The sequence below is a fragment of the Lissotriton vulgaris genome, chromosome 12 (genome assembly GCF_964263255.1).
Source record: "Lissotriton vulgaris chromosome 12, aLisVul1.2, whole genome shotgun sequence".
In the NCBI taxonomy this organism is placed as follows: domain Eukaryota; kingdom Metazoa; phylum Chordata; class Amphibia; order Caudata; family Salamandridae; genus Lissotriton; species Lissotriton vulgaris.
This window is the reverse complement of record NC_141700.1, coordinates 542,752,200-542,777,274: the sequence shown is the minus strand read 5'-3', so window position 1 is coordinate 542,777,274 and position 25,075 is coordinate 542,752,200. Positions and strand designations below refer to the sequence as shown.

The window sequence follows — 25,075 nt, the reverse complement described above, 5'->3', positions numbered from 1 at the left end:
AGCCGCAACCAGGAGTGGCGCCTCAGAGTCACACAGTGACAGTATCCATGGGCTGCCAGGAGAGAGGTCTCCGCAGCCGGACTGATGATCTGATTTGACACCATCATGCCCTCATTAAGAACCTCCTGAAAGTCTTCGCGCTTGTCCCTAGGGAGGAGTTCAACAAACTGCTGGAGAGAGAGCAGTCGAGCTTGCTGTCTTCATGGAAGTGGCTGCTGTGCTGCAGCCCTTCCTTCCCGTCGAATAAAGTCTGCAGCTTTCTTTGTCAAGTGGAACAGTGGAAGATGGAGCCGTGAAGTGCTGCTTCTTAGCTGCCGCCACTATTACCGAATCCGGAGGAGGATCCGTTCGAAGGAATGCAGGATCCGAGTCCGGGCGGCCTGTACTTCTTTTGAAGTCTCGATGGAGCCTACGTCACAGAGGCAGGAGTCAAAAACAGTTCCATAGCCGGTTCCTCCAAACCGGGTACTAAAGGAAGCAGAGGACGAGAGAGTTACTTCCGTTGTAGCATCTCGAAGATTACACTGGTGGAAGGGGCAGGCACAGACAGTGCGATCCCCAGTTTCGCTGCTCCTCGCAACAGCACGTCTTGAAACATGGCAATGCCATCGACTGGTGAAACCCCCGTAGGTGGAGAGTCTGACAGGGTCGGTGAGTATCTTCCACCACTAGAGGAATCCGTGTCCCTAGTGTACCTGGACTGCGACCTGTCGCGGTGGTGATGTTGTTGGGATCTGGTCGAGGATCTGTGCTGGCTGCGAGAACGATGCCTCGTCCGGGAGCGAGATCTCGGCCTTCTGGGCACAGCCGGGATCACAGGCACAGACTGAGGTTAAGGAGGCGGTGGTGGCGGCGGCAGAGGAGGTGGCAGTGGACGACCTGGAGGAAGTGGAGGAGTGGGAGTCCGAGGCTGCAGGAGGCGACAGACGAGGGACCACAGGTTGGGCTGTTTCCGGAGACATAGATGGTGAATAGGTCCTGCAGTAGTCCGAGTCAGTGGTATGAATCACTCTCCTCCTCTTGCAGGCAGGCCTCGAGGAGGGCTTTCGGGAGGCGGTATCTCCCGATGGCGAACGCCGGTGCAGCCGTGATCTAGAACTGTCAAATGTGGAAATGTTAACCACCGAGGGCGATAGGTTTCTCGACGACACGCTCCTTCTAGACGTCGACTTCCCTCTAGACGTCGACTTGCTCCTGGACGGTGTCGATCGTCTTCTCGACGGCGACCTGCGTGTCGACGGCGAACAGCGTTGTCGCCTCGACGCCGAGCGCCGGAGTGTTCGGGACTCAGACGGACTACGATGATGTTTCGACGTTGTCTGTGATGTCCTCGACGTTGACTTCGTCCGAGGTCCCGTCATCCTTCCCCTCGATGCTGAACGTCGACATCGCTTAGACCCAGAGCCCTGGGCCAATGGGGAGCATATCGTCGTCCCACCTTTCAACGTCGACGTCGTAGCCATCGTCGTCGACCGGGACCTGTGCCGTTTCTGGGCCTTCTTGTGACTGGGGAGCCCCCCAGAGGCGGATGCATGGGTAGTAGAAGTTGAAAGATTCCCTCCATGCCCAGAGGTCCCACATGCATCCTGATGTCTCCTCTGCTCCAGGCCTTGAAGACAAATCTTCTCCCCGTCACCCAGGGTCCTCCTGGAGAATGACTTGCAGATGACACAGGAGTCACGAACATGAGAAGATGGAAGACAGAGTATGCAAACCCTGTGTGAGTCTGATTTGGCCTTCTTCCTGACACACGTGGGGCACTTGTGAAATAAAGCTGGCATTTTGACAAGAAATAGGTGGCTTAGCTGCTCAAAAAAGACTGCAAATGGAAGAGAGAGGCCCCAGATGTCGTATGAAACACTAAAACTTTCAAAAAAGCTCCACAAATTGAAGAAATACCAATAAAGGTAGTGCTCAATGCTCCACGGTCCTGCTAGCAGGAGCCGGAAAAAAGAACTGAAAGTAACTTGCCTTTGGCTGTGCATCATGGGATACCGAGGGTCTCTGGAGGGTTCCTTAAAGGCACTGTATCCCTTTTCCAAACGCATAATGGCAGCCTATGGGGCTTGTCTGTCCAACCCTTCCTCTCTATGATGACAAATGATTTTTGTAAAGGGGAGTTTCTCTATGTGTGAAACTTAGCAAAACGTGTACATTTTAATATTATTTGGCTATTCTTTTCACTTCAAGATGAAGTGCTGGCCAGTGTAGCCTTGTTAATTGCAGGCTGCATTATTTGTCTTCGATTTTCTCTTAAGTGTCTATGCAGGGCTGCAGAAGAGGACAACTTAAGAGACCATTGCGATTGCTCCAGGGTCCACGCACATGGGTGGGACTATTCACAGATTATGACTGTACACAGAGATCCCCTACTACAGAAGTTACCATGTTCTGAAACACAATACTATTGTTCATACCTTTCGAAATGAGTCTTAAATTGTCAGTCGAGGGTATTAAATTACTTGCTCCTGATTCTACAATAGGGTTAGCTCTACGAAAGACCCTAAACATAACCGAAGTTAGGTTGTGGTCCCCAAATACGGTCTGTATAACCTCCCCTCTAACTAAAATATCTTCCAGCGTGGCTGATATAAAAACATAGCCAACTATTGAAGATCAGCCACAACCTCTAAACGTTGGTATTAAGTGGCTGTCGTTTTTGTATATGGCTGCAATGTCCATCGCATTTAGTAACTCATAATTTAACAAACTAATTCCGTCCCTCTTTTACACAGATTTACGTGTGGTACATGAACAGTATTTGACATGTTCGTCCCTGAAATCTTAACATTAAAATCTCCTCCCAGACAGATTCCAGCTAGATTGGGGGACCCTGATGTATATTGTATGTTTGACACAAAATTAAAAAGATTAGCAACAATTGTGTTTGGTACACTTAAAAAGTCATCATTATAAAAATTAATAAAACAAATGGAAACCTCCCGTGTGTATATCAAAGCTTGGAAATTGGGACTACTTGTAGAAATAATTTTGATACTATCACCAGACTGGAGTATTGATCCAAATAGAAAGGCCACCTGAAGGTCACCCATATGTAGGAACTGGTGCACAAACATTAAAACATTGAAAACCCTCAAGGTATATATCCCCTGTGGTCCAAGCTCCTGGAACATTATAATGTCGAATTTGTTTACCAGTTTAACCCAATCCTCGTTGTTTACTTTGGAGGCTAAGCTGGCAACATTCCAGCTTAGCACCTGCAAGTTGTGATTGGGGGGCTCAGAAACCTTGCTTATCGAGGGGACCAATACTGATCTAGTGGGGGCCAATTCAATGGGCGAAGGTATGAGAGGCAGTCAATCTAGTGTATCTAGGTCAGAGAGGGGGGTAAACCTTTTTTGTGAGAAAAAGGATGAGATAAAAGGTGTTTTATCGCAATTATTGGGTTTATAAAAATAACCAAGTGGCAAAGACCAAATGTCAGTAGGTGAGGAGTTATTATGCTCTCTTAGGCCTAGTATAGATTTTACCAGAGCCGGCAGACGGAAATTAACAATACAGGCTCCTTCTATGGTCTTATTAGAAGGACCAACCCTGCGCACCATCAGAATATCATTTATGTTATACGTACTAAACCCCTTGTGTTTTGCCAGCCACTTAACACTCTTGTTACATAGTTGATCCCGAGACTAACTGATTTTTCCTTAAAGGGGGCACCCCTGCTAAAAGCAGAACATAAGGGCAGGCCTCAGGTGGTAAGCTTAGGACATCTTTCCTTTGGTCGACGGGCCCGCCATCATTTTTACTGAGGGCAGTGTCCATTCTCTGGGACTTTTGTTCTTGGCTGGTGTTATTTACAGAGGCTATACTGGGAATACTGGAAGTTTGTCGGCTAGGCGGCTGTGGTATATTGGAAGGACCCGGGTGTGAATTATTCCCCTGATGGACAGAAGACTCAGGAAGAATGCATTCTTTGACTTTACGACAAACATCACAAGACACTATTAACATAAGCTGCACAGCAGTAGAAATTGGTTGTAACGTGCTAGAAATACAAGAAGTAAGTCTCTTCTGAGCTTGTGATTTGTCAGACAGTTTGGATACATTAATAGGCAAACTAGACTTGTTAAAAAATGATTCTAAGCGATCCAGGCGCTTCTGAAGTAAAGCAAAGTTCCTATTGACAAGTTCCTTAACACGCTCAGACACAGTCTACAATGATGTCAATTGCAGTGTCTCCCAATGTGAAATTGTTAAAAAGTGATGGTATAGACTCCGTCTGAGTTTGGGTATGAGTTGGGTAATTAGGCGTGGTAGTCGATTTTAAAACAACAGGAGCACCAACAGTTACTGTATCAGTTACTGTATCAGTCACTATATCAACTGTAGCCGCTGGACCTTGAATCCATGTGCTTAAAGCGGTGCACTGTGGTTTTAGACAGGGTGGTTGTTTCCTCTTAGGGCAGACACGCTTAACTGTTTTCCTTTTCCTTTTTGCCCCAGAAATTTCTGGATTTGGGGAAACGGTCACATTTTTACCTGTATCCTTACGGCTATTATGTAACAGGCTGTTTGCAGTGATTGCAGTCACCCTATGGTCCCCGATTGATTTGCTATCCTTAAAGCTCAGACTGCTTCCCAGATCTGGTGAGTGCGAGAGCATATTATGCATACTATGGTTCTTTGGTGAATTCAACATTATAGGGGAACTGATGTGGTCATCATCCACAGATATAGGGGTAAGGTGAGGGATTGTATATCCCAAGGACATAAGCCTCTCAGTTAGTTTTATTTCATTGCTAACAATATTGGCAACCCTCTCCAGCATACTGTCTATGGAGACTGAGGCAGAGGCACGCATGCTAGATATAGCTTTAGCCATTACAATAGGTCCGCAGGGGCAAACCTTGCCTCACTCACCGAAAGATGTCACAGATGACGGCGAATATCAGAGGGGTGGCCCAGCCCGGCCTACTCCAGTCGCCGATGGGCGCAGACGGGCCCGGGCTTTGCCTGCGCGGGTCTCGCGCTGCCGCTGGTGTTCTTAGCACGCCTCCGGGCGCGGGAAGTGGTCTCTGGGGTGCCTGGGACTCGTAGTCCCCTTCAAGCGGTTTCAGCCGTTCCCCTCACGGCGCTGCGATCAGCTGTGGTGGTGCTGGTGAGTCTTTAGCCGTTTCCCTCATGGCGTTCGGATTCCTCTGGCTTACCGCGCTGCGGAAGGCCGCCGGTGTTCTTATTGCACCTCCGGGCGTGGGAAATGGTCGCTGGGGTGCCTGGGACTCGCAGTCCCCTTCAAGCTGTTTCGGCTGTTCCCCTCACAGCACTGCGATCGGCTATGGTGGTGCTGGTGAGTCTTTAGCCGTTTCCCTCACTGCGTTAGGATTCCTCTGGCTTTCAAAAGTGTCATCAATAAGAACTGCCACTTAACTAAATAAAAGGGAATATGCATTTCGAAAAATCCATGTTCACGCACACAAGGGGCACTAATTTGAAGGAATGCTTTGTGCACACAAGGCCCAGAGAAGGAAAGTAACACCAATATTACAACTTTGGGGTTTCCCCCAGGTAATAGGGTACCACTCTTGTGGATCATGCAGTGTATGTCACCTCACAACTCAGTCAAAACCGGTTACCTTGGAATAACAGAAACATGGGTCCTGATAAGACACCAACTAATTTTCTTATTGTGATCTACATGATCCACTTGTCCGTACCACCAGAGGTACATTGGTATGACGTGCAGAAAGGTGAATATCTGGATCTGTGAGTACTGTAGCTATATACAATGCAGGAAAAACAACAAATATGAATAACCATTATATCTCAAATGGCTAAATACAGGGAAGGAGAAAAAAATGGGTCATTTTGCTGCAAATAGACGATACAAATAAAAAGGTGGAACAGACTCCTTGAAAAGGAACAATGGTGGGTTTATTGCCTGTAAACACACATTAACGTGCTGAATGATAATATCCTGTAGACAGCATTCAACAAACAGACTATGACTTGAATTGACCTGACATAATGGCAAGTAAGAAATATACAGGGCATTTATACAGTAAGACCAAGATCATATATGTAGATTATTTCTTGGTGTATGATATCCATACTGATCGCACAGGGAGGAACCTTTCTCACATATGCACACACTACAATCTCATACAGGGGGCTAGACAGAGGCCGTTTTGAAAATATGGTTGCCATATCATCAATAATTTAATGAGGGTCATTCCACAGTAGTATAAATATTGAGAGGAAACAAGGTATGTCCCGATTTAAACCTGTTCACGATTTGATTCCAATGATAACTTATGATTCTGGATCCATGACATGTTTTCTCGTCTAATTTGTCAAATAACAAAATAGAGACTTCACAAGACTCAAACACGTATGCTGAAATCTGCACAGGAAGTCTGTATCCCAAGTATGACAATCCCTACCAATACTAATTTTGAAGAACTATTTACATATATAAACATGAATGGTTGTGTTAAAAGTTAGGATGGCCTTTGTGACTAATGTTAATTTTCACCTTTGGACACTGGATTGCGAAAGAAGTGCATGTTGTCTGTTGTTTCGAGTCACACAATACGAATAGAGTTTGAAGTGCTCACAGAGGGAGTCATAGCAGGAATTTATGGCTTTGACAATAACTAATGTTTTATCTTTTCACTTCCCAAACCACAGAGACTGAATGGGTTGATGTACCCAAATGGTGTCTATGTTTCAAATGCATGGATGAAAGTGAGTTTGTAGGTAATTAAACGTGAACAATTACAACCTAAGAGAGGAAACTATCTTAAGAAAACCTACAGGTGTCTGGTACAGTTTTGGGAAAGAACACATGCCCCGTAAACCTGATTGGCAGAGGCTTATGGCACACTCAGGCAAGTTGGCATCATGTATGTGGAAAACGTTTAGGGGGTAACAGTACAAAAAGGGGCACTTACCTGCAGTAGCGAAGGAGTGAAGAAGTTAAGAAAATAATTCCTCAGGTGAATGGAGTGAATGGAGAGGTTGATGTTGGCTGACGAGCACACGGGAATGTGAGGTAAACATTGCAGGAAATACGGTCACAGTATTAACTGACTTCCCGTACAATCTGATCCGAGATTAAAATTGGGAAAACATATTTTGGATAATTGCTAGCCCTGAACATTAACTCAGGCGACTCTGGGTGCCTCAAAATTGACCCATTGGGAGATCTAGTGATGAGAATTCAATTCAATGACAGAGAAACTGTGTGAAAGTGTAGTCTGCCAAGCAAAATGAGAATTTATTAGAATGTAGGTAGATATCAAGGGATTGCACTGAAATCCAGGTCTCCAGAACAAGTCATATTGACAGCAAAGCTAAGAGATGAGGACATTATCAAAGACCTTTGGGATGTAATGTGCTGCCACCCAAGGAGGAAATAACTGATCCTGACTCCCACAGGACAATCATGTTCTGCTAAGGGCAAACTTAAGCGGTTTGGTGGCAGTTGGCAGGGTACTGGGAGTTTCACTGTCCCTGAGGACCTGGGTCTTAATCCAGGCACTGAAAGGACTGAGGTGCCTTTTGCTGGGCATTGGGCTTGCACATTGCCTGTATACCATCCCCCTGATGAGGCCTCAAAAAGGGCAAAGCTATTGGGGATACTGCCTCGCAGGCACAGAGAAGCCCTATGAGTGTGCTATGGCTCTGCTTTCTTTAAAGGTCTCCAGTGGGGAATATACCTTTTCAGTTAACAGATGAGACTGGTCAAAAGGGATCGCCATGAATGATGTTTGGATGTCACCAGAGAATGCCATGCAAAACATCCATGTCTAGAGCCGGAGCACAATATTGATTCAGTCTGATCTGATTATGTATTTTGGTGCATCCAAGTCATCTTAAATTGTTTGCACCTGCTTGGCAAGGAATTCCCCCAGGACGTTTGGCAAGATGTCAGTGACTATGCCCATGATCCATGGGAATACCTAAACAACTGGCGTGTGCTGACAACAAAGCTAAGATGGCTGAGGAGAACCTTTGTTTCCAGAATGCCTCAATTCATTTTGACTCTGTCTGTGGGGGCGTAAGAAATAAGTAGGAGTTAACTTTGCTGATAGATGCCTGAACTATCAGGCTCTCCGGTGTAGAAGGTTGTCTTATAATAACCTGAAGCAGACCTGTGGTGTGGCTACCTGTCTTTTCTCAGGTGGGCAAGGGAAAGACTTAGGCCAGGTACCCATTAGAGTGTCAGTCAGGGCATCACTAAATAATAACAAGTGCTTAGAAAAAACCTGCCCCGGTTGTAGAACTTCTGTGACAACATTGATTTTTACTCAAAAGCATGGATCCCTAAGTCTGGGACTTCAGTTGTGCATGTGACGACCACAGCAAAGGAGGGTGTTTGTTCCATTGAGGTGGCCGGGCAAGAACCCAACAGAGTTTCATAAGAAGTGCCCACACCACTGTCTTCTTTTAGGTTAAAGTAGAAATTGTCATCATAGTGTGGGAGTAATTCATTCCCATCAACTCTGAAAGCTGGCTGACTTGGTTAGAGTGTGATCCAAAAAAGTTGATGGAGCACTGAAGGACTACCCCTAAGTAAAGGTAATGCCAGTAACGGCTGGTGTTGAGGAAGAATGGTGGGGTGTGTGAGAGTGTGGGGGAGGGGTGGGAAATACAATTAATATATATATTTTTTTAAACCTATCTGTTGCCGGCCGTGCCACGCTCTTCTGCTCTTCTTCTTACAGGTACAGGCTCCCAGACTCCACTGCGGTCAAACCTGACGCTGCTTTCATGTCAGGGGAGCAGCGTTAAGATTGGCCTGAGAGCCGAGGATTTGCGCTCCCAGGGAGATTGGGAGCCTGTGCCTGCTGTCTCCAACCAGCAACGCAGCTGGGTTGGAGCGAGCCTCAGTGTGCATGAGGGTTTGGCTGGCCTGAGACAGCCGGTCAAACCGTCATGTGCACTGAATGCAGTGCACTACCACTCCTGGGCCTCCTTTTCGACTTACTTGAAGACTTGGATCACAAGGATGTTGTGGGAACAGTCTCGAGAACGGGAAGAGGACTGTGCCCTCTACTCTAAGTGATAACAGAACTTACACAACTTCTTCCAGTGTTAAAAAGTGTACAGCTTGGCTTCACGCCTGGACAGCCTTCAGATTCATGAGTAAATCAAATTATACTGGTTCACACAGAACTAATTTATACCAAAATATTGAGTGGAGCACAATAGTCCAAAAACCTCAATTGGGCCATGTGGACCAGGGCTCAGGCTCACAATGAGGACCGACGGTACACTGTTATTGCACTCTATTGTCTCGGATTGTAAAGACTTTGTTGTGGGGCTGATCTTTGGTCTCCACAGCACCATTGAAGTTTTTACATTATCTTGCTCCACTCATAAGTATTTATCTGATATCCCTGTGGGTACCTGTGTTTAGCTTTACAGTGGTGTTTATCACACTCTGCATACTATAGGACCCAGCTTGCTCTATGGTTTTTCATTCTCTTTCGGCACTAGTCCATCAAGCAAATCCAGGACCTGAAGAAACCCTTGAACTATATGAAAAGTCAAAAAGTTGCCAATTTCTTACAAAGTGCTCGCACTCTCATGATGCACTTGTACACAGGCATCTGAGGGCCTGTTTTAATAGGCTAACCAATATGCTGTTGTTTATATACCAACATACCTTGGAACGTTTGCACGCTGCTTATTCACGATTTTGGTTGTGGTTCTCACATGGGGGTAACTTTGACCTACACATTTATAGTACCTGCTCGAAGATAACTTTTACGCTGTGACTAAACTAATTCTCAAAACTGGAGCTTGTTGTTTGTATGTACTTTTATGTTTTAAAACTCATATTAATTACAGTAATTTTTGCTGCTTTTTAACCATTATTTTGGTATAAATAAGTTTAGTGTGAACTACAGTGATGCAATTTACATCGATTACCCAGGTTCACAGACATTTGGGTTGCTCTTGTTTGAGAAGAATATAAATGGTTCAGATTCATAAGGATACACTTCTCACACAAAGTGAAGTTGTGACCCAAACACCAGAGACACATCTCATGAGGATTTGTCATAGACCTTGGTTTGAGGAAGTTTCTACTAGATATAAACATTGTAGTTTTAGCATGGGCTGTGATCTCTTGTAATGTGGAAATTAAGAAGGTGACCAGAGCACACCTACATGTTGCCAAAAACACAGACCCAGGAAACCCAGGAAAAACATAGGACCCAGCACTCCCATTGAATTAGTGGCCTCAATCTGACAGAAGTCGAGTACAGAGTGGCATTCAAAGGAGGCGTAGCTTTGCAACCCAAATAGAAAAGAGATGGGCTTAATAAAACCTAAAACACAAATGCGACTTGAAAACCAAGTTCTTAGATCAATTCTTTAATAACTCCACTTGATAGTCAATAAGATCTCCCATTGTGGCGAAAATCATTATTGTGAGTCAAACCTTCAAGCAATGGTTAGAGAAGCATGAAACACATCAATGAAATCGCACATAAAGGGCTGTGGAGGCTGTAATGTTTATTAAAACATGGGAATGTTGAGAGCTCCACTGAAGACAACGGATTAGCTCTGAGCTTCTAATGGCTGGTACAAGTCTTCTGCTCCAACATTGCAACTTTTGTCGTTATGTTTCTCTCTTTTTAGTTTAGAACACTATCCTTAGAGGGTAGAATGCTGTAATAGCTTTAAAGCCCTTCTGCCTCAAGCTATACCGGTTGTTAAAGGCACTACCTCAACGTTACAGGCTATATCTCGAGATCAGAGCCTTTAACAACTTCTATAGCCGGCTGCTGAGAGCTATAAGGCTTTAGTTTCCATTTGTCCTGTACCTTTTTTGCATAGCAACAGTAAAAGTGATTCTCGAGCACTCGTACAATCTACAGCTATTAAAATAGGCCACATTCAGAAAGGAATTCTGTGATTGGTACTTTGAATTTCTCGAGTAAACACTTTAGTAACCATACCATTTGTATTCTTGATTATGTTATCCAACAGAAGGGGATACTTTGTCAGGCGCTGCATTTCTGAGACAATGAGGTCTTTGAGCTGAAGTCGTCGACACTGAGGACTGCTTTCTGCTTCCTGTAGTGAAGAAAGGACACATATTGTGATAATACATATGAAATGACTATATTACACACATAGAACAGTTATACTACACATCACACAAAGCCTTACCCTCAAGACACCAAAGGATATTTCTCTCTTCAAGTGATGGGGCAAGATAAGGAAGCTAAGCCTTGCAAAAAGGACTGATAAATGGAACATTCTTGTTATCATTAAGCAATGGTTTGTTTTAGGCACTGTTACCCCATGAGAACCCATTTTAATGAGGGTTAATTGCCAAAGACAGAGGCTCTGAAACTTTGACAGCTGAGGAAAGAGGAACTAAAAGCTAAAGAAAACAGTTTCAGTTGACTGGAGCTCCTTGACAAAAAGTCTTTCTTAAGAGTACAAGGAATATGTTATGATGAAAACGTTGTAAATACAACTAGAGAGAAAGGGTAAACAGGGCTACTCTCCTACCCCTTAATCACAATTCTTACCAACAAAAGAGAGCCTATTTATGTGAATTCCTATGGAGACATTGTGTCTGAGTAATGAAAAACACAGTGACTGAATATAACAAGTGGGTGGTCAAAAAACTAACGGGACAAGGAGAAAAGGAAAAACAATTTTCTAAAAGAACCCTCACTCACCCTAGTGGTGACATGCTTCATCATGGGGTTCGTCACAGGAGGGACCAAGTATCCCCCTGTGTGCTTCAACGCCTGCGATTGCAGCAGAGCTGGTATGTCAACTGTGAGGTGTGAGAAATCAGTGAATAGGTGGTGACAATAAAAGATCCCAACTGGACCCCAACAACTTTATTTAAAGGGCCAGTTGTTCACATTAAAATAGTGAGATCACTGTAGGGTTGAAATTAAAACCCTGGTGATCTAGTGTAAGTGGTCGACATGTTTCTGCTGTGTTAAATGCTATCTTAGCTCAGCTTTCTTCAGGACCAAGAAATAGAAAAATGCGTCCTCCGGGGGTCCACCCACGCTAAGGAGTGCCCACACCGTTAGGACGGTAGGGGGAAAATGTACAAATTTTGACTTTCCTCAAATAACTCACGGTTTTACCCGCACTCGATGATCCTGCAATTTGCCTGGATACCGTCTACAACATAAAAACACAAACATTCTCAGCTGTATCTATGCTAGTCAAATCACATGTCTAAATCAGTTATTTTGACCTGTATTATCAAATAGTTTTTAAACTATAGATATATGACTCATATTTAGGTCGTTTCTAGTAAAGTGAAAATATTTCTTTAAACTGTGCAACCATGTGGTTATTTTCATATTTAGAATTTTCATATTGAAAAAAAACGGATTTATAGCTCATAGAATGTCCGAGTCCTGACAGCCCCCTCTCAGGAGCTACCTGGGCCACGGAAACAAAAAGGTTACAGAAGATCACATAGTCGATCTCAAAGCACTCACTCTGTTAGAAGAGTTAGCATGCCGCATGGACGCTCAGTCTGGCATTCTCTTCACGTCCCGTGTTTATCTGTTCAAAGAAGCGAACACGGAGCGGGTTAACACTCAATTCGCCAATGCTGTTCAGGACAAAATCAAGATGCATTTCAGTCTACAATGCAGCGAGATAGCCACTTACTTCAACGGGTAAGACTCGCCGCTTGGAACCTAATTTCTCTCCCGCTGGCGTCCGGATGTTACTTTCAATGGCGCCGCATCTATTTTTAAATTACCTTGTTCGAGCGTATGTACGTCCCGGGTCACATGACCGGAAAAGGATTTTTACCTCCGAACGTGTCTTCTAGAAACCTCATTCCTTATTTTGAAATACAAATAATAATGTATAAAGAGGAAGTTTCGGAGTATCTAATTCCCAGATCAGCCGATCTGTGAATAGTGTTTATCGTACATTCATGGCAAAAGGTTATCCCGATTGTACTAGTTGCTTCCGTGTTCCCTATCCAATTCCTGCAGTGTAAACCTGACGACTGGACCGCTAACCTCGCGGTTGAAATAATCACGATTATATTGTGACAAATGTGTTAATTCCTTTTGATGTACTGATACAGCGAGGGGAATGACAAACACTATATGGTTTAAAATTAGATTGGTATTACTATTTAAACCAAACTCTCCATCAGTCCAGCTGGACATACTGTCACAATTGGGAATTCTGATGGTGCGCAAATTCAGTAAGTAAATGAGCAAAAGATACTACTAAAGGGTTTCATCCTCGTTTATATCGCCCCAGGGAATATCATCATTGAGTCCCGTTCGGTGAGAAGATAGGCGGTAGACCCATCTTTGTTCCAGTTCAAATAATCTATGCTCATTACTATGTTGGAGATGTTCAATCACTTTCCAGTGAATGTCATACGGGGAATATTTTTGATCTAGGAAATGTGACGTAATTTTCGTGTTACTCTTGCCACATCTTATGCTACTCCTGTGTTCACAGATTCGGAGTTTAATCATCCTTCTGGTCATTCCTACATATTTTAAACCGCAGGGGCAGGTAATTAAGTAAACAACATTAGCAGTGTTACAATTAGTGTGGCTTCTCTGTTCCCAGATTTTATTGGATTCCAATGTTAAAGACTTTGAACTGGTGGTAAAAGGGCAAACGCTGCAACCACCACAAGGGTAGTGCCCTGTTACAGGTGGTAAACCCCAGGCATTCAAGACACATCTAGTAGACTCCTGTGTCTTACGAGGTCGAGTATGGACCAGGGAATCCTTGAAACTTTTTGCCTTTTTATAAGAAAAAAGAGGTCTTTCCCAGTTGCAATTATTGGATGTTACATTTCTCCAATGCTTGTTAATACAGCGACTCACTATGTTAGATGCTGTGTTATATGTAGTGACGCATGTCAGGGGTGGCTCGTTGTTCTCAATACGTGGGTTTTCTTCTAACAAGGAGTCTCTATTTTGATTTCTTGCTCTTTTGTAGCTCCTAGTTAGTAGATGTGGGTAACCCCGATTGTGCATCTTGACTGTCAAATCCTTAGATTGCTCTTTATAATCTTCTACATCGCTACAGTTCCTCCGAATGCTGAGGTACTGCCCAAACGGTAGGTTTTCCCTCAATGGTTGGGGTGGAAACTGGTATAATGTAGAAGGTTATTTTTGCTGGTTGGTTTATAGTAGGTTTTCGTTTTTAGCTTATTTCCTACTCGTGTAATGGTCACATCCAGAAACAAAACAGTGGATTTGTTGTATTCATAGGTGAATTTAAGATTAGAATCACAACCTTTAATCCAGTTGAAAAAGGAATTTAGTGTCTCTTCACTCCCTTTCCATATTAGCAGCACATCATCTATGTACCTTTGCCATAGAGTGATGTGATCAAAGAAAGGATTGTCAGATGGTAAAATGTGTAGTTTCTCGAAATTAAGGACATACAATCCAGCCACACTGGGGACAAATGTGCTGCCCATAGAAGTACCAGTAGCTTGTAAATATAGCTGGTCTTCATACTGGAAAAAGTTTCTTTTGAGAGCTAAAGCTGCACAATTAGCCACAAAGGATTTTGATGTTTTATAATCCCATGTGGTAGTCTCTAGTGTGTTGGCAATTACCTCAATTGTTGCATCTTGTGGAATACAAGTGTAGAGGCTCTCAATGTCTAATGTCGCCAGAAAATATTCGCCTTCCGATAAAGTTATTGTCTCAAGTAGAGCAAGCAAACTTTTTGTGTCTCTGATGTAGGTGCTAGTAGCCTCAACTATAGGTCTTAAAAAGAAATTGCAATATTTGGATAGGGGTTCAAGCAAAGAACCCAGACCCGAGACAATAGGTCTCCCTGGTGGTGGTAGGAGACCCTTGTGTGTTTTCGGAAGAGTGTAAAAATAAGGAATTTTTCCTTCCGAGGTTGTCAAAAAGTCTGCCTCATGTTTAGTAATCCAGCCTTCATGTTCTGCTGATATTACAAGTTCAGTTATCTCAATTCTGAGATTCTCAGATGGATCCTCTCTCAGCGGAACGTAGTTGGTTACGTTGCTTAACAGCCGCCTACATTCCTGATCGTAGGCTTTCTTGTGTTGGATAACTACGCCACACCCTTTATCCGCACTCTTTATCACTACATCAGAATTTCTTTGTAATGATTGTATTGCCTTAAATTCACCAGCTGTCAAATTCTTATAAGGACTGGGGGTCTGGATGGATTCAATTTCTTTAACCACCGCCTGTTTAAAAGCCAGTATTTCCGGAGGAACACTGTGTGGAGGTGGGGTGAAAGTAGACTTCGGTCTAAAGTCTGTATCACCCTTTATTCTCTGCGTCGAATCAGTCACATGTTTCTCAAAATAGCTCTTTAGTCTCAGTTTACGAAAAAAATCAGAAAGTTCACAACGTAATCTGAATATATCAAAACCAGGGGTCGGGACAAACCCTAACCCCTTTTCCAAAATCCTTTTTTCATCTTGTGTTAGAATAACATTGGTCAGATTAGTGATTAGACTCTCTGGTTGCTTGGACCCGGTCTCTGTTCTGAGGTCTTGCTCCTCGTTTGGTCGCTGACCGCTTCGCTCTGTTCCCAGTGGACCTGATTGGGCCCTTTTCGCTTTCCCCTGTTGCCCTGACCCCTCCCTAAAAAAGGAGGTTGGAACATTGGGGGCTGATAGAAAGGTGGTTGCATATGGCCAAATGGTTGATTCCAGACCATCATTGGGGGAAAGGGAGCTGGAGTGGGGTACGGGTTTTGAAAACGTGGCCCATTCTAAATATGAAAATAACCACATGGTTGCACAGTTTAAAGAAATATTTTCACTTTACTAGAAACGACCTAAATATGAGTCATATATCTATAGTTTAAAAACTATTTGATAATACAGGTCAAAATAACGGATTTAGACATGTGATTTAACTAACATAGATACAGCTGAGAATGTTTGTGTTTTTATGTTGTAGACGGTATCCAGGCAAATTGCAGGATCATCGAGTGCAGGTAAAACCGTGAGTTATTTGAGGAAAGTCAAAATTTGTAAATTTTCCCCCTGCCGTCCTAACGGTGTGGGCACTCCTTAGCGTGGGTGGACCCCCGGAGGACGCATTTTTCTATTTCTTGGTCCTGAAGAAAGCTGAGCTAAGATAGCATTTAACACAGCAGAAACATGTCGACCACTTACACTAGATCACCAGGGTTTTAATTTCAACCCTACAGTGATCTCACTATTTTAATGTGAACAACTGGCCCTTTAAATAAAGTTGTTGGGGTCCAGTTGGGATCTTTTATTGTCACCACCTATTCACTGATTTCTCACACCTCACAGTTGACATACCAGCTCCGCTGCAATCGCAGGCGTTGAAGAACACAGGGGGATACTTGGTCCCTCCTGTGACGAACCCCATGATGAAGCATGATGAAAACGTTTCCTTAAATATGTCACCCTTGGTGCTTGCCACTAAAAGCAAACTCCAATGTGCAGCTAATTTCAGATTCTGGGAAGAGCATAATCGAACAAGTCACTTACCTTCGGTAACGATACATCTGTAAGAGACATATATAAGTTATGGATTACTCACCTTAAAATTACTCCCAGGCGTCAGACTGGATCTAGAGAATTTTTCTTCAGCAGTACCCCTGCGCGTCGGTAGGTGGCGTCAGTCAACTCTGCGTTAGTGTCGAGGTCGCCGGAATGACGTCACGGTATCTACTTTGAAGCCGCCCCTGCGTGCTGACGTCAGATCTTTACACGACATTCCACACCAGAAGCGCAGAGCCATGCAAGACACTGACCACTGGTGCATAAATGTAGGGCCCTGACAGGGAGTATGTTACTCTAGAAGTCAGTTCGCAGAACGGAGAGGATGGTTGGGGCGGGTAGGAATCCATAACTAATATATGTCTCATACAGACAAATCGTTACTGAAGGTAAGTAACTTGTTCATCTGTAAGAGACTATTAGTTATGGATTTCTCACCTTAGAATAGATACCCCAGCAATATCAACACCGGTGGTGGGGGTTGTGAACTAAGTTCACACCAGAAAGTCCTGGAGAACTGAATGGCCAAAGAAGCCATCTCTCCAGACTTTGCTGTCCAGGCAGTAGTGTTTAGTAAAGGTGTGCAAAGAAGCACACCTAGCTGCCTGGCAGATGTCATGAAGGGGAACTCCACGCCCCAAAGCAGTAGTGGCTCCCGTTGCCCTCTGGAATGGGCAGGCAACCCCACTGGAGGTTCCGTTTTCGCTAAAGAATAGCAGATTTTGATGCAAAGAACAACCCATCGCGAGATGGTTCGTTTTTGCACGGCCCGACCTTTCTTTGCTCCCACATAGCCCACAAAGAGCTGCTCATCCACTCGATCCAGATTGAATGAAAGCATACGTTTTGCATTCAGACGGTGGAGCCTCTCTTCCTCTTTAGAAGGATGCGGGGCAGGAAGAAGGTGGGCAAAGTGATGGTCTGTCCTATGTGGAAAGACGTAACCACTTTGGGAAGGAAAGAAGACCTAGTGCGAAGGACAACTTTGTCCGGATGAACAGCCAGGAAAGGAGGTTTGGAATAAAGAGCCTGAATCTCACTCACCCTGCGAGCAGAGGTGATGGCAACCAAAAAGGCAGTTTTAAGTGTAAGAAGTCTGAGAGGACCGTTATGTAGCGGCTCAAAAGGAGCACGCATAAATAAGATAGGTCAGAACCAGGTTCAAGTCCCACTGGTGCATTACGAAAGGAATCAGAGGAAACAAGTGAGCAATGCTCTTAAAGAAGCGATTTACAATAGGGGACTTGAAAAGAGAAGGCTGACCGGGAAGCCGAAGGAAGGACGAAATGGCTGAAAGATAGCCTTTGAGAGTGCCCAGAGCAGAGCCCTGCTGGGCCAACGAAAGATTGCAGAGGAGAACCTCTGAAAGGGGGGGCAGAAAGGGGAAATCACAGCCTTTGCTGCATACCATGCCACAAATTTGTTCCATCTACAGGCGTATACCGTTTTGGAGGAGGGACGCCTGGCTGGCAAGATAACGTTACAGACTTCGGAGGAAGGTCAAAAGCGGTCAACTGTTGCCGCTCAATCTCCACGCAAGGAGGTGGAGGCTGAACAGGTTCGGGTGGAGGACTGTCCCCTGCTGCTGCAACAGAAGATCCTCACAGAGTGTCAGGCTGATCGGAGGATTGTTGGCCATGTGTAAGAGCTCGGGATACCAGACTCTTCGTGCCCAATCTGGAGCCACAAGGATGACTTGGGTACGGTCGCGCTTCATCTTCTTTAGCACTCTGGGCAGAAGTGGTATAGGCGGAAAGGCGTATAGAAGACCACAACTCAACTTGCGACAAAAAGCGTTGCCGAGCGAGTGCCGTCTTGGAAATTCCAACGTGAAATTCCAACATCCAGAACTGCTGACATTGCGCGTTCCCTTCGGTGGCGAATAGATCTAACCAAGGCTCTCCCCACCGCTGAAAGAGACCTTGCAACACCTCCGAGTGAAGACGCCATTCGTGATCCATCATGCACCAGCAGCTGAGTTTGTCCGCGTTCAGAGAACCTGCCAGGTGCTGAACCACCAGAGACATGCCCTGATGTTCCAGCCACTTCCAGAGACAAAGTGCCTCCTGACGTACGGTCCACGACCCCACCCTGCCTTGTTTGTTGCAGTACCACATTGCACTACTCTCCTGATAAAAGGAAGGAATGCCTTTAGTGCAAGATGGATCGCGCGAAGCACCAGAAGGTTGATGTGGAGCCTGGACTTCGCCGAAGACCAGAGGCATCTGATCTCTGCCTCTCCCATGTGGCCGCCCCACTCCAGAAGTGATGCATCCGTCACCACTGTGAACTTTGGTTGGGTAAGGAAGAGGGATCTGCCATTGACCCAATCCTGGTTCGTTAGCCACCACTGCAGTTGGTGTGCAGTGCCCTCCGAGATCTGGACGCAATCAGAAAGATTACCCTGATGCTGTGCCCACTGGAACTTCAGGTCCCACTGCAGAGCCTGCATATGCCACCTGGCATAGTCCAACAGTAAGATGCAGGAGGCCATGAGGCCCAGTAGCCTCATGGTCATTCTGACCGAAACCCGGGACAGAGGCTGAGAGATCAGAATCATAGCCCGAATATCTCGGACTAGCTGCTCGGGAGGATAAGCCCGAAACTGTGTCCAGAACCGTTCCGATGAAAAGGAGCTTCTGAGAGGGAATCAGGTGTGACTTCGGCACGTTGATGGTGAAGGTGAACCTAGCGAATGCAGGAGGACGGCCGTAGTCTGGAGGTGGGAGACAACAGCCTAGGGCGAGCCAGCCAGTCATCGAGATAGGGGAAGACTGGAACCCTTGATCTGCGACCACCACCATCACTTTCATGAACACCCGAAGGGCGTTGGTAAGGCCAAAGGGGAGAGCAGTAAACTGAAAGTGCTCGTGGCCCACCGTGAACTATAGGTAACGCCGATCGGCCGGCAGGACGGGGATGTGAAAATAAGTGTCCTCCAAGTCCAACGCTACTATCCAGTCTCCAGGGTCGAGGGCAGACAGAACCTAAACCAGTGTCAACATTTTGAACTTCTCCTTCCGGAGGGAACGGTTGACGCTCCGGAGATCAAAGATAGGACACAGTCCCTTGTCCTTCTTGGGTACCAGAAAGTAGTTGGAATAACAACCACAAGCTACTTCTAGGGCAGGAACTCGCTCAATGGCTCCCTTGGCCAAGAGAGCTGTAACTTCCTGTTGGAGAAAGTCCACGGGATACTCCGACATGTGATGGAATTTGAGATGGCATGGATGGAGAGGTAGTCTTGAAAGGAAGGGAGTATCCCCTTTGGACTATCTGCAAAACCCATCTGTCCGACGTGATGTTGAGCCAGTGGGGGAGGTACTGGTGAATCCTGCTGCCCAATGGCGAATGGTGGCCCGGAAATGTCGAACTAGGAGGGCTTGGAGACTGCTGCAGAGGGGTTGCTGGTGGACTGGCCTGCCCGGTGCCTCCCATACCCACGACGGTGGGTTCTACGTCTCCGGCGGTGCAGAGGCTGGATAGCTTGCGCAGGCCTGTGGCCAAACAAGCAACAGGCATCAAAGGGCATGTCCAAAAGTGTAGCTTGGACATCACCTGAAAAGCCAGTTAACCTCAGCTAGTTGTAGCGATGTAGGGCTACTAATGTTGAAATCGTCCCGACCACGGAGTCGGTGGTGTCCAGCCCACATCGGATGGCGAACTTTGCTGCATCACTCCCTTCAGCCACTGCACAGAAGAGCATGGCCCAGGCCTCCTCTGGGCACTGTGGCAGCACCTGCACGACCGTGTCCCACACAGAGTGGGAGTAACAGCCCAAGAGACATGTGGTGTTCACTGACCGCAGTCATAAGCTGGAGGAAGAAAACATCTTCTTCCTAAGGTGGTCAAGCTTCTTGGATTCCCTTTCAGGTGGTGCGGTAGAGAATGCGCCATTGGAAGTCGAGGCTTGTACCACCAAGCTCCCAGGGGTGGGGTGTTGGGAGAGGAAAACCAAGGTGCCTGGGACAGGCGGTGGCGTCGGGCAATCATCCTATCGACAGGAGCACTGTGGTGGGTTTGGACCAAGTACCCAAAATGATGTCCGTGAGGGCCTCATTAAACAGCAGCAGGGGCTCCGAAGAGGCCGCCGCCGGCTGAAGCACCTCGGTCGGAATGTTAGTCCTGACCGCCACCGTAGGAAGCTAGAGGTTTAAGGCCTCAGCCACCCTACGCTACACCACTGCATACGATGCACTCTGCTCCATAGCCACGGTAGGGGGGAGATAGCATGCCAGGGTCTGGAGAGTTGTCCAGACCACTGGCCTGAACCAACTTGTAACAAGGTGCCCAGTATACAAGGGAACGACAAGGAGGCGGACTGGTGGACTCCTACTGACGAGGATCCCCTTACTCCTTCCCCACAGGACGAACAGAGTTCCTGGCGCTCAACCACGGGAGGAAATCAGAACGGCTCCTTTAACTGGTTATATGACCCGGACGAAGGTCCCTCCCACAGTGGCGTATGCTTCGGGCATTGGATAAGAACCCGGATATCCCTGAAACAGCGTGTGACATCACCGGAGGAGAACGGAGGGCGGAAGAGTACGCGAAGGAGAACTGGAGAGTGCGTGGAGTCGAGGACGCCGAGCAAGGAAGAGAAGCAGACGTGCCCCAAGGAGAAGTAGACGTGCTACAAGGCGAAGCAGACGAGCCAGGAGGCCAACGGGACCGCGCTGCGCCGTGCCACACTCCCGAGGGAGGAGTGTGGCTCAGACAGGTACGGGACAAGTTCGCAAGTTGGGTGGGACGTCGGGGTGTAGTCCCGCGTTAGTAAAAACACCTTGTTCCCTAGTGTTCCCGCACCTTCCTGGACCCTATAGTACCCTCCCCCTCACCACAACTCACAGCAGCGGTAAAGCGTCACACCAGAGGTGTCCCTCACATCCCCGGTTCCCTTGGGTAAAAAGTTACGAGGACAGAAAATAAGCAGTCCCTTTCTTTTGTTTGTTTCCTTTCCGGACACCACGAGAGCCACCCCACCCGAGGAGCCCCATCCACGGGCGAGACGGACTCCTATACAGCACCTGTCCCAATAGGCATCACGGATCCAGCCGAATTCGCCAAGGAAAGACTGACATTTCGACAAAAGAAACTGTATATGAAAATAAAACCCGCTTTACCTAAATCTCGTTCCCAGCCCATTACTGACTCCCCGTTACACAACTCCTCTCTCCAGTCAGGTTTCTGCAACTGGTCTGCAAAAGGGTCCACAGACCCCTTCCAGTCCTCCTCACCCTCCTCTGGTACCCATTCAGAGAGATAGGGAACACCAGAAAAGAACAGGGGTACAAAAGTAGCAGTCGGCGCCGGTCCCGACATCTGGCGGCGTCGGTCTGGCTCCGTGTCCACATTGAGGGGGAGGCCGGGCCGAAGCCGGCTGGGGACACAACCGGTGTCTGAGGGGGCAGACGTGTCCCCACTGGATTCGGTGCCGGAGGAGGTGTCACAAGGTCAACTGGTGCCGATCTGGATCCAGGTCTGGATCCATGGGGTCCCTGCGGCGCCGAAGCAGCCGGCATCAAAGGCCTAGAATCCTCAGCTGTGTCCGGGGGACCCGAAGGCGCGCTGGCAGAGTCGGGCTGCCCAATGATCGAGTGAAGGGCTTCATATAAACTACGAAGTTGGGCAGGGGTTGCCCCGGGTCCCAGAAAGGGAGGGAGGCTCGGGTCGACCAAACAGGCTCTGCAAGCGGAGCTGGACGACTACCTTCCGCGCCAGCCGACGAACGGGGAGTACGCGAAAAACGACGATGCTTCTTCGCCTTCTTTTTGTGCTTCGACTTACCCTTAGATGAAGACTTCGAAGATGAGTGGTGGCGGTCGCTCCGCGACCTCCCTCTCGACCGGGACCTCGAGCAGCACAGAGCGGTCTGCCAGGCCTCGAGAAGCTTTCGGGATTGCTCCCGCAAAGACTTCAGGTCCATGGCCCGGCAGTCGGAGCACGACTTCAGGTCGTGGTCGCGCTCCAAACACCAAAGGCACACGAGGTGTGGGTCCGTAACTGACAAGAGTCGCAAGCCTTGAAGCCGGTTTGAGGATGGGACTTCCCTACATGCACCAGGATTCGGACTATTCAAGAAGTTGCAAAAAGAGAGTCAAAAAGTGACTCGAGGTACAGCTGTCTCTGGATCTGCGCTGGCTGGCATGGAAAAATAAAGAACTAACACCAGCACACAGGGGCGGCATCTAAGTAGATATCGCAATGTCATTCCGGCTATCACAACGGCAACGACGAACGAGGAGTCGACCGACGCCACCTACCGACATGAAGGGCAACTGCTTAAGACAAATTCTCCGGATCCAGTCTGACGCCTGAGGGTAATTCTAAGGTGAGGAATCCATAACAAATAGTCTCTTTCAGATTGAGATCAGGATCCTGAATCTTTGCAGAACTAAAGAGTTGCTGTAGATGCACTCAAACAGGTTTGAGAGAAATCTTGGAGATAATGCATTCACAAGCAAATTGATTACTTAAGAAACACGATCAACTGCTTAAAAAAAATTACAAAAAATAAAATGCCAGAGTCACAACCTTTCAGTGCTAAAGAGAGAGTGGAGACCACAGACTAGAATTCCTAATGAAACCATGTTAACTTCCAGAGGAAGATGCAAATATTTGGACTTGGTCAAGATAATATAGTCAGAGAACCAGAGCTACCAGCCTTTCATGAGGGCATTTAGGAACATCTGCCCAGGTCTGAGATGCCTGAATGAACAAAATCACCACTGAAATGGCAGAGGAGGAAGAAGACCTGCCTCAAGAAGTTTGCAAGACAGACATTACTTTTGGGAAGATGACAACTAAACTCATTCTGGATTCATACTATCAACATTTGTGGTTCAGATGGTGGAATGAGATTAAAAGTACTGGAATCATTCTATTTTTTAATGGCACCTATGGAAGGAGTGGTGAGGCCAGATTTGCCCTTTTATGGCATTTAATTGCTTTACCTAATATATCAATTCACTTTGTGGTTCAAACAACAATTATTTATTTCATTAACCTTGTGCTGAACAGGTATTTAAAACCTGATGTTTAAAAGTAATGCACTCAGGCATCTATCTAAGGAAGCTGTGCAACAGAACACAACCCCAGGTTTGGAGAGGTTGCATGAATAGGTTTATCTTAATGTTCCAAAGCTGAAGGAAAGTAATATTGCCTGCAGGTTCATTTACATTAATTAGATTTAATGGTTAAGAATTGTGCATATGCAAGTTTGGAAAACTCACAATACTTGTGTTGTTACAATGTTACCAGGCCCCAAACATGGGCACTTGCGTGCCCTAGTTTAATAATTCTAAAAACTGAGGTTCAGGGACCAAAGAGGGTCCACGACACCTACTCATGGGTCCGTGGCTGCTTAGAAAATTAAATATTAACAGATGATTAAAGTCATAAATAAAGATGCAAAATGTAAAAGTGAAAAATGTTAAATGTTCTGTAAAAGTGAAGGAATTTGAAATTGGAGGCAAAAGAGTAATTGGTGTCCACAGTATGATTCATAGGTACAGTGTAAATGTATCAAACAGAATGTAGTATGGAAGGTGGGTGGCCTCAGTTGAATTTAAAAAAAGTCAAAACGTTCTCATTAAAATCAAAATTTGTATTTTTTATATTCATTTGTGAATTAAATGAAATATTTCATCATTTGTGTACTAGTTTGTTGAATGCGTTTGTGTATTGTTTTGATGTTAAAACCATCAAAATTGCTTATGCCAGGGTTCAAGGTATCCAGCAATGACTCAGTGGGGGTTCACAGAAGTCAAAAGGTTAAGACCGCTGCCCTAGTTCAATAACCACATCCAGAAACTTCAATCTTTACCCACTGAGGCCACTCCTAGCTCCAGTCCTGAGCTTTTTGAATTACTGTTTGGGGCACTTTGCGCATAAGCCTCCATAACTTTTTTTCTACAAAAGGGATCCAAGCCAAATTCGTGTTTCTTTGCCACATCACCATGGACGCCGTCTTCTCAAGCGGTCCGGGCTCAGCTGACTGCATTGATTTCTTTCCAACTGAGACCCGCTGCGGCTGCCCGAGAGGTGGTACCAATAACCATTTCATATGGCCATCCTGCTCGTACCACTGAGTGTAGAACCAGCCAAATGAATCCAGGGGTGATGCCTACCCTGTGTTGCTGTATTTCAGCAACTGGCGGCACACCACCCACCCCCATTAGTGCCACTGACACCTTTTTGGCAGCCATGGGCGGCATTGTCTGCAGAGGATCACAGTGGACGCTGACTGTCCTCTAGAATAAGGGCAATCAGGTAGGGGAATAAATGAAGGGTAACAAAGGGAACTAAGCACTTTCTTTCGGACATATACAAAGAAGTGGGGGAACTGACCAAGTGACACCATGACGCGTGCCAACACAGCACATGATGTCTTGACGCGTGGCATCCCACGTGGCATCCCACATGGCATCACAGCAAGTGATCTCACTAAAAGACTCTATATTAGGACGAATAGCGCTATTAAATAAATAAAATGATGCTATTTGTATTGTTATTTGTGTAAATACTGGGACAGACAATCTCATCTGACATTCTTACAGTGCGTGCACTTATATACAGGGACTGAAAAAAGTAAAAAAC

At 46.1% G+C, this 25,075-nt stretch overlaps 1 protein-coding gene across 2 annotated transcripts in view; it reads right to left on the bottom strand.

Moving 5' to 3' along the window:
• Positions 1 to 25,075, bottom strand: part of ARHGEF11 (Rho guanine nucleotide exchange factor 11) — a 1,046,032-nt gene that overhangs the window by 218,713 nt on the left and 802,244 nt on the right. For both annotated transcript variants that reach the window (XM_086945337.1, XM_086945338.1), the window contains exon 29: positions 10,932 to 11,049. In XM_086945337.1, coding sequence (XP_086801463.1) covers positions 10,932 to 11,049 — 118 coding nt within the window. The remainder of the gene's footprint in view (positions 1 to 10,931; positions 11,050 to 25,075) is intronic.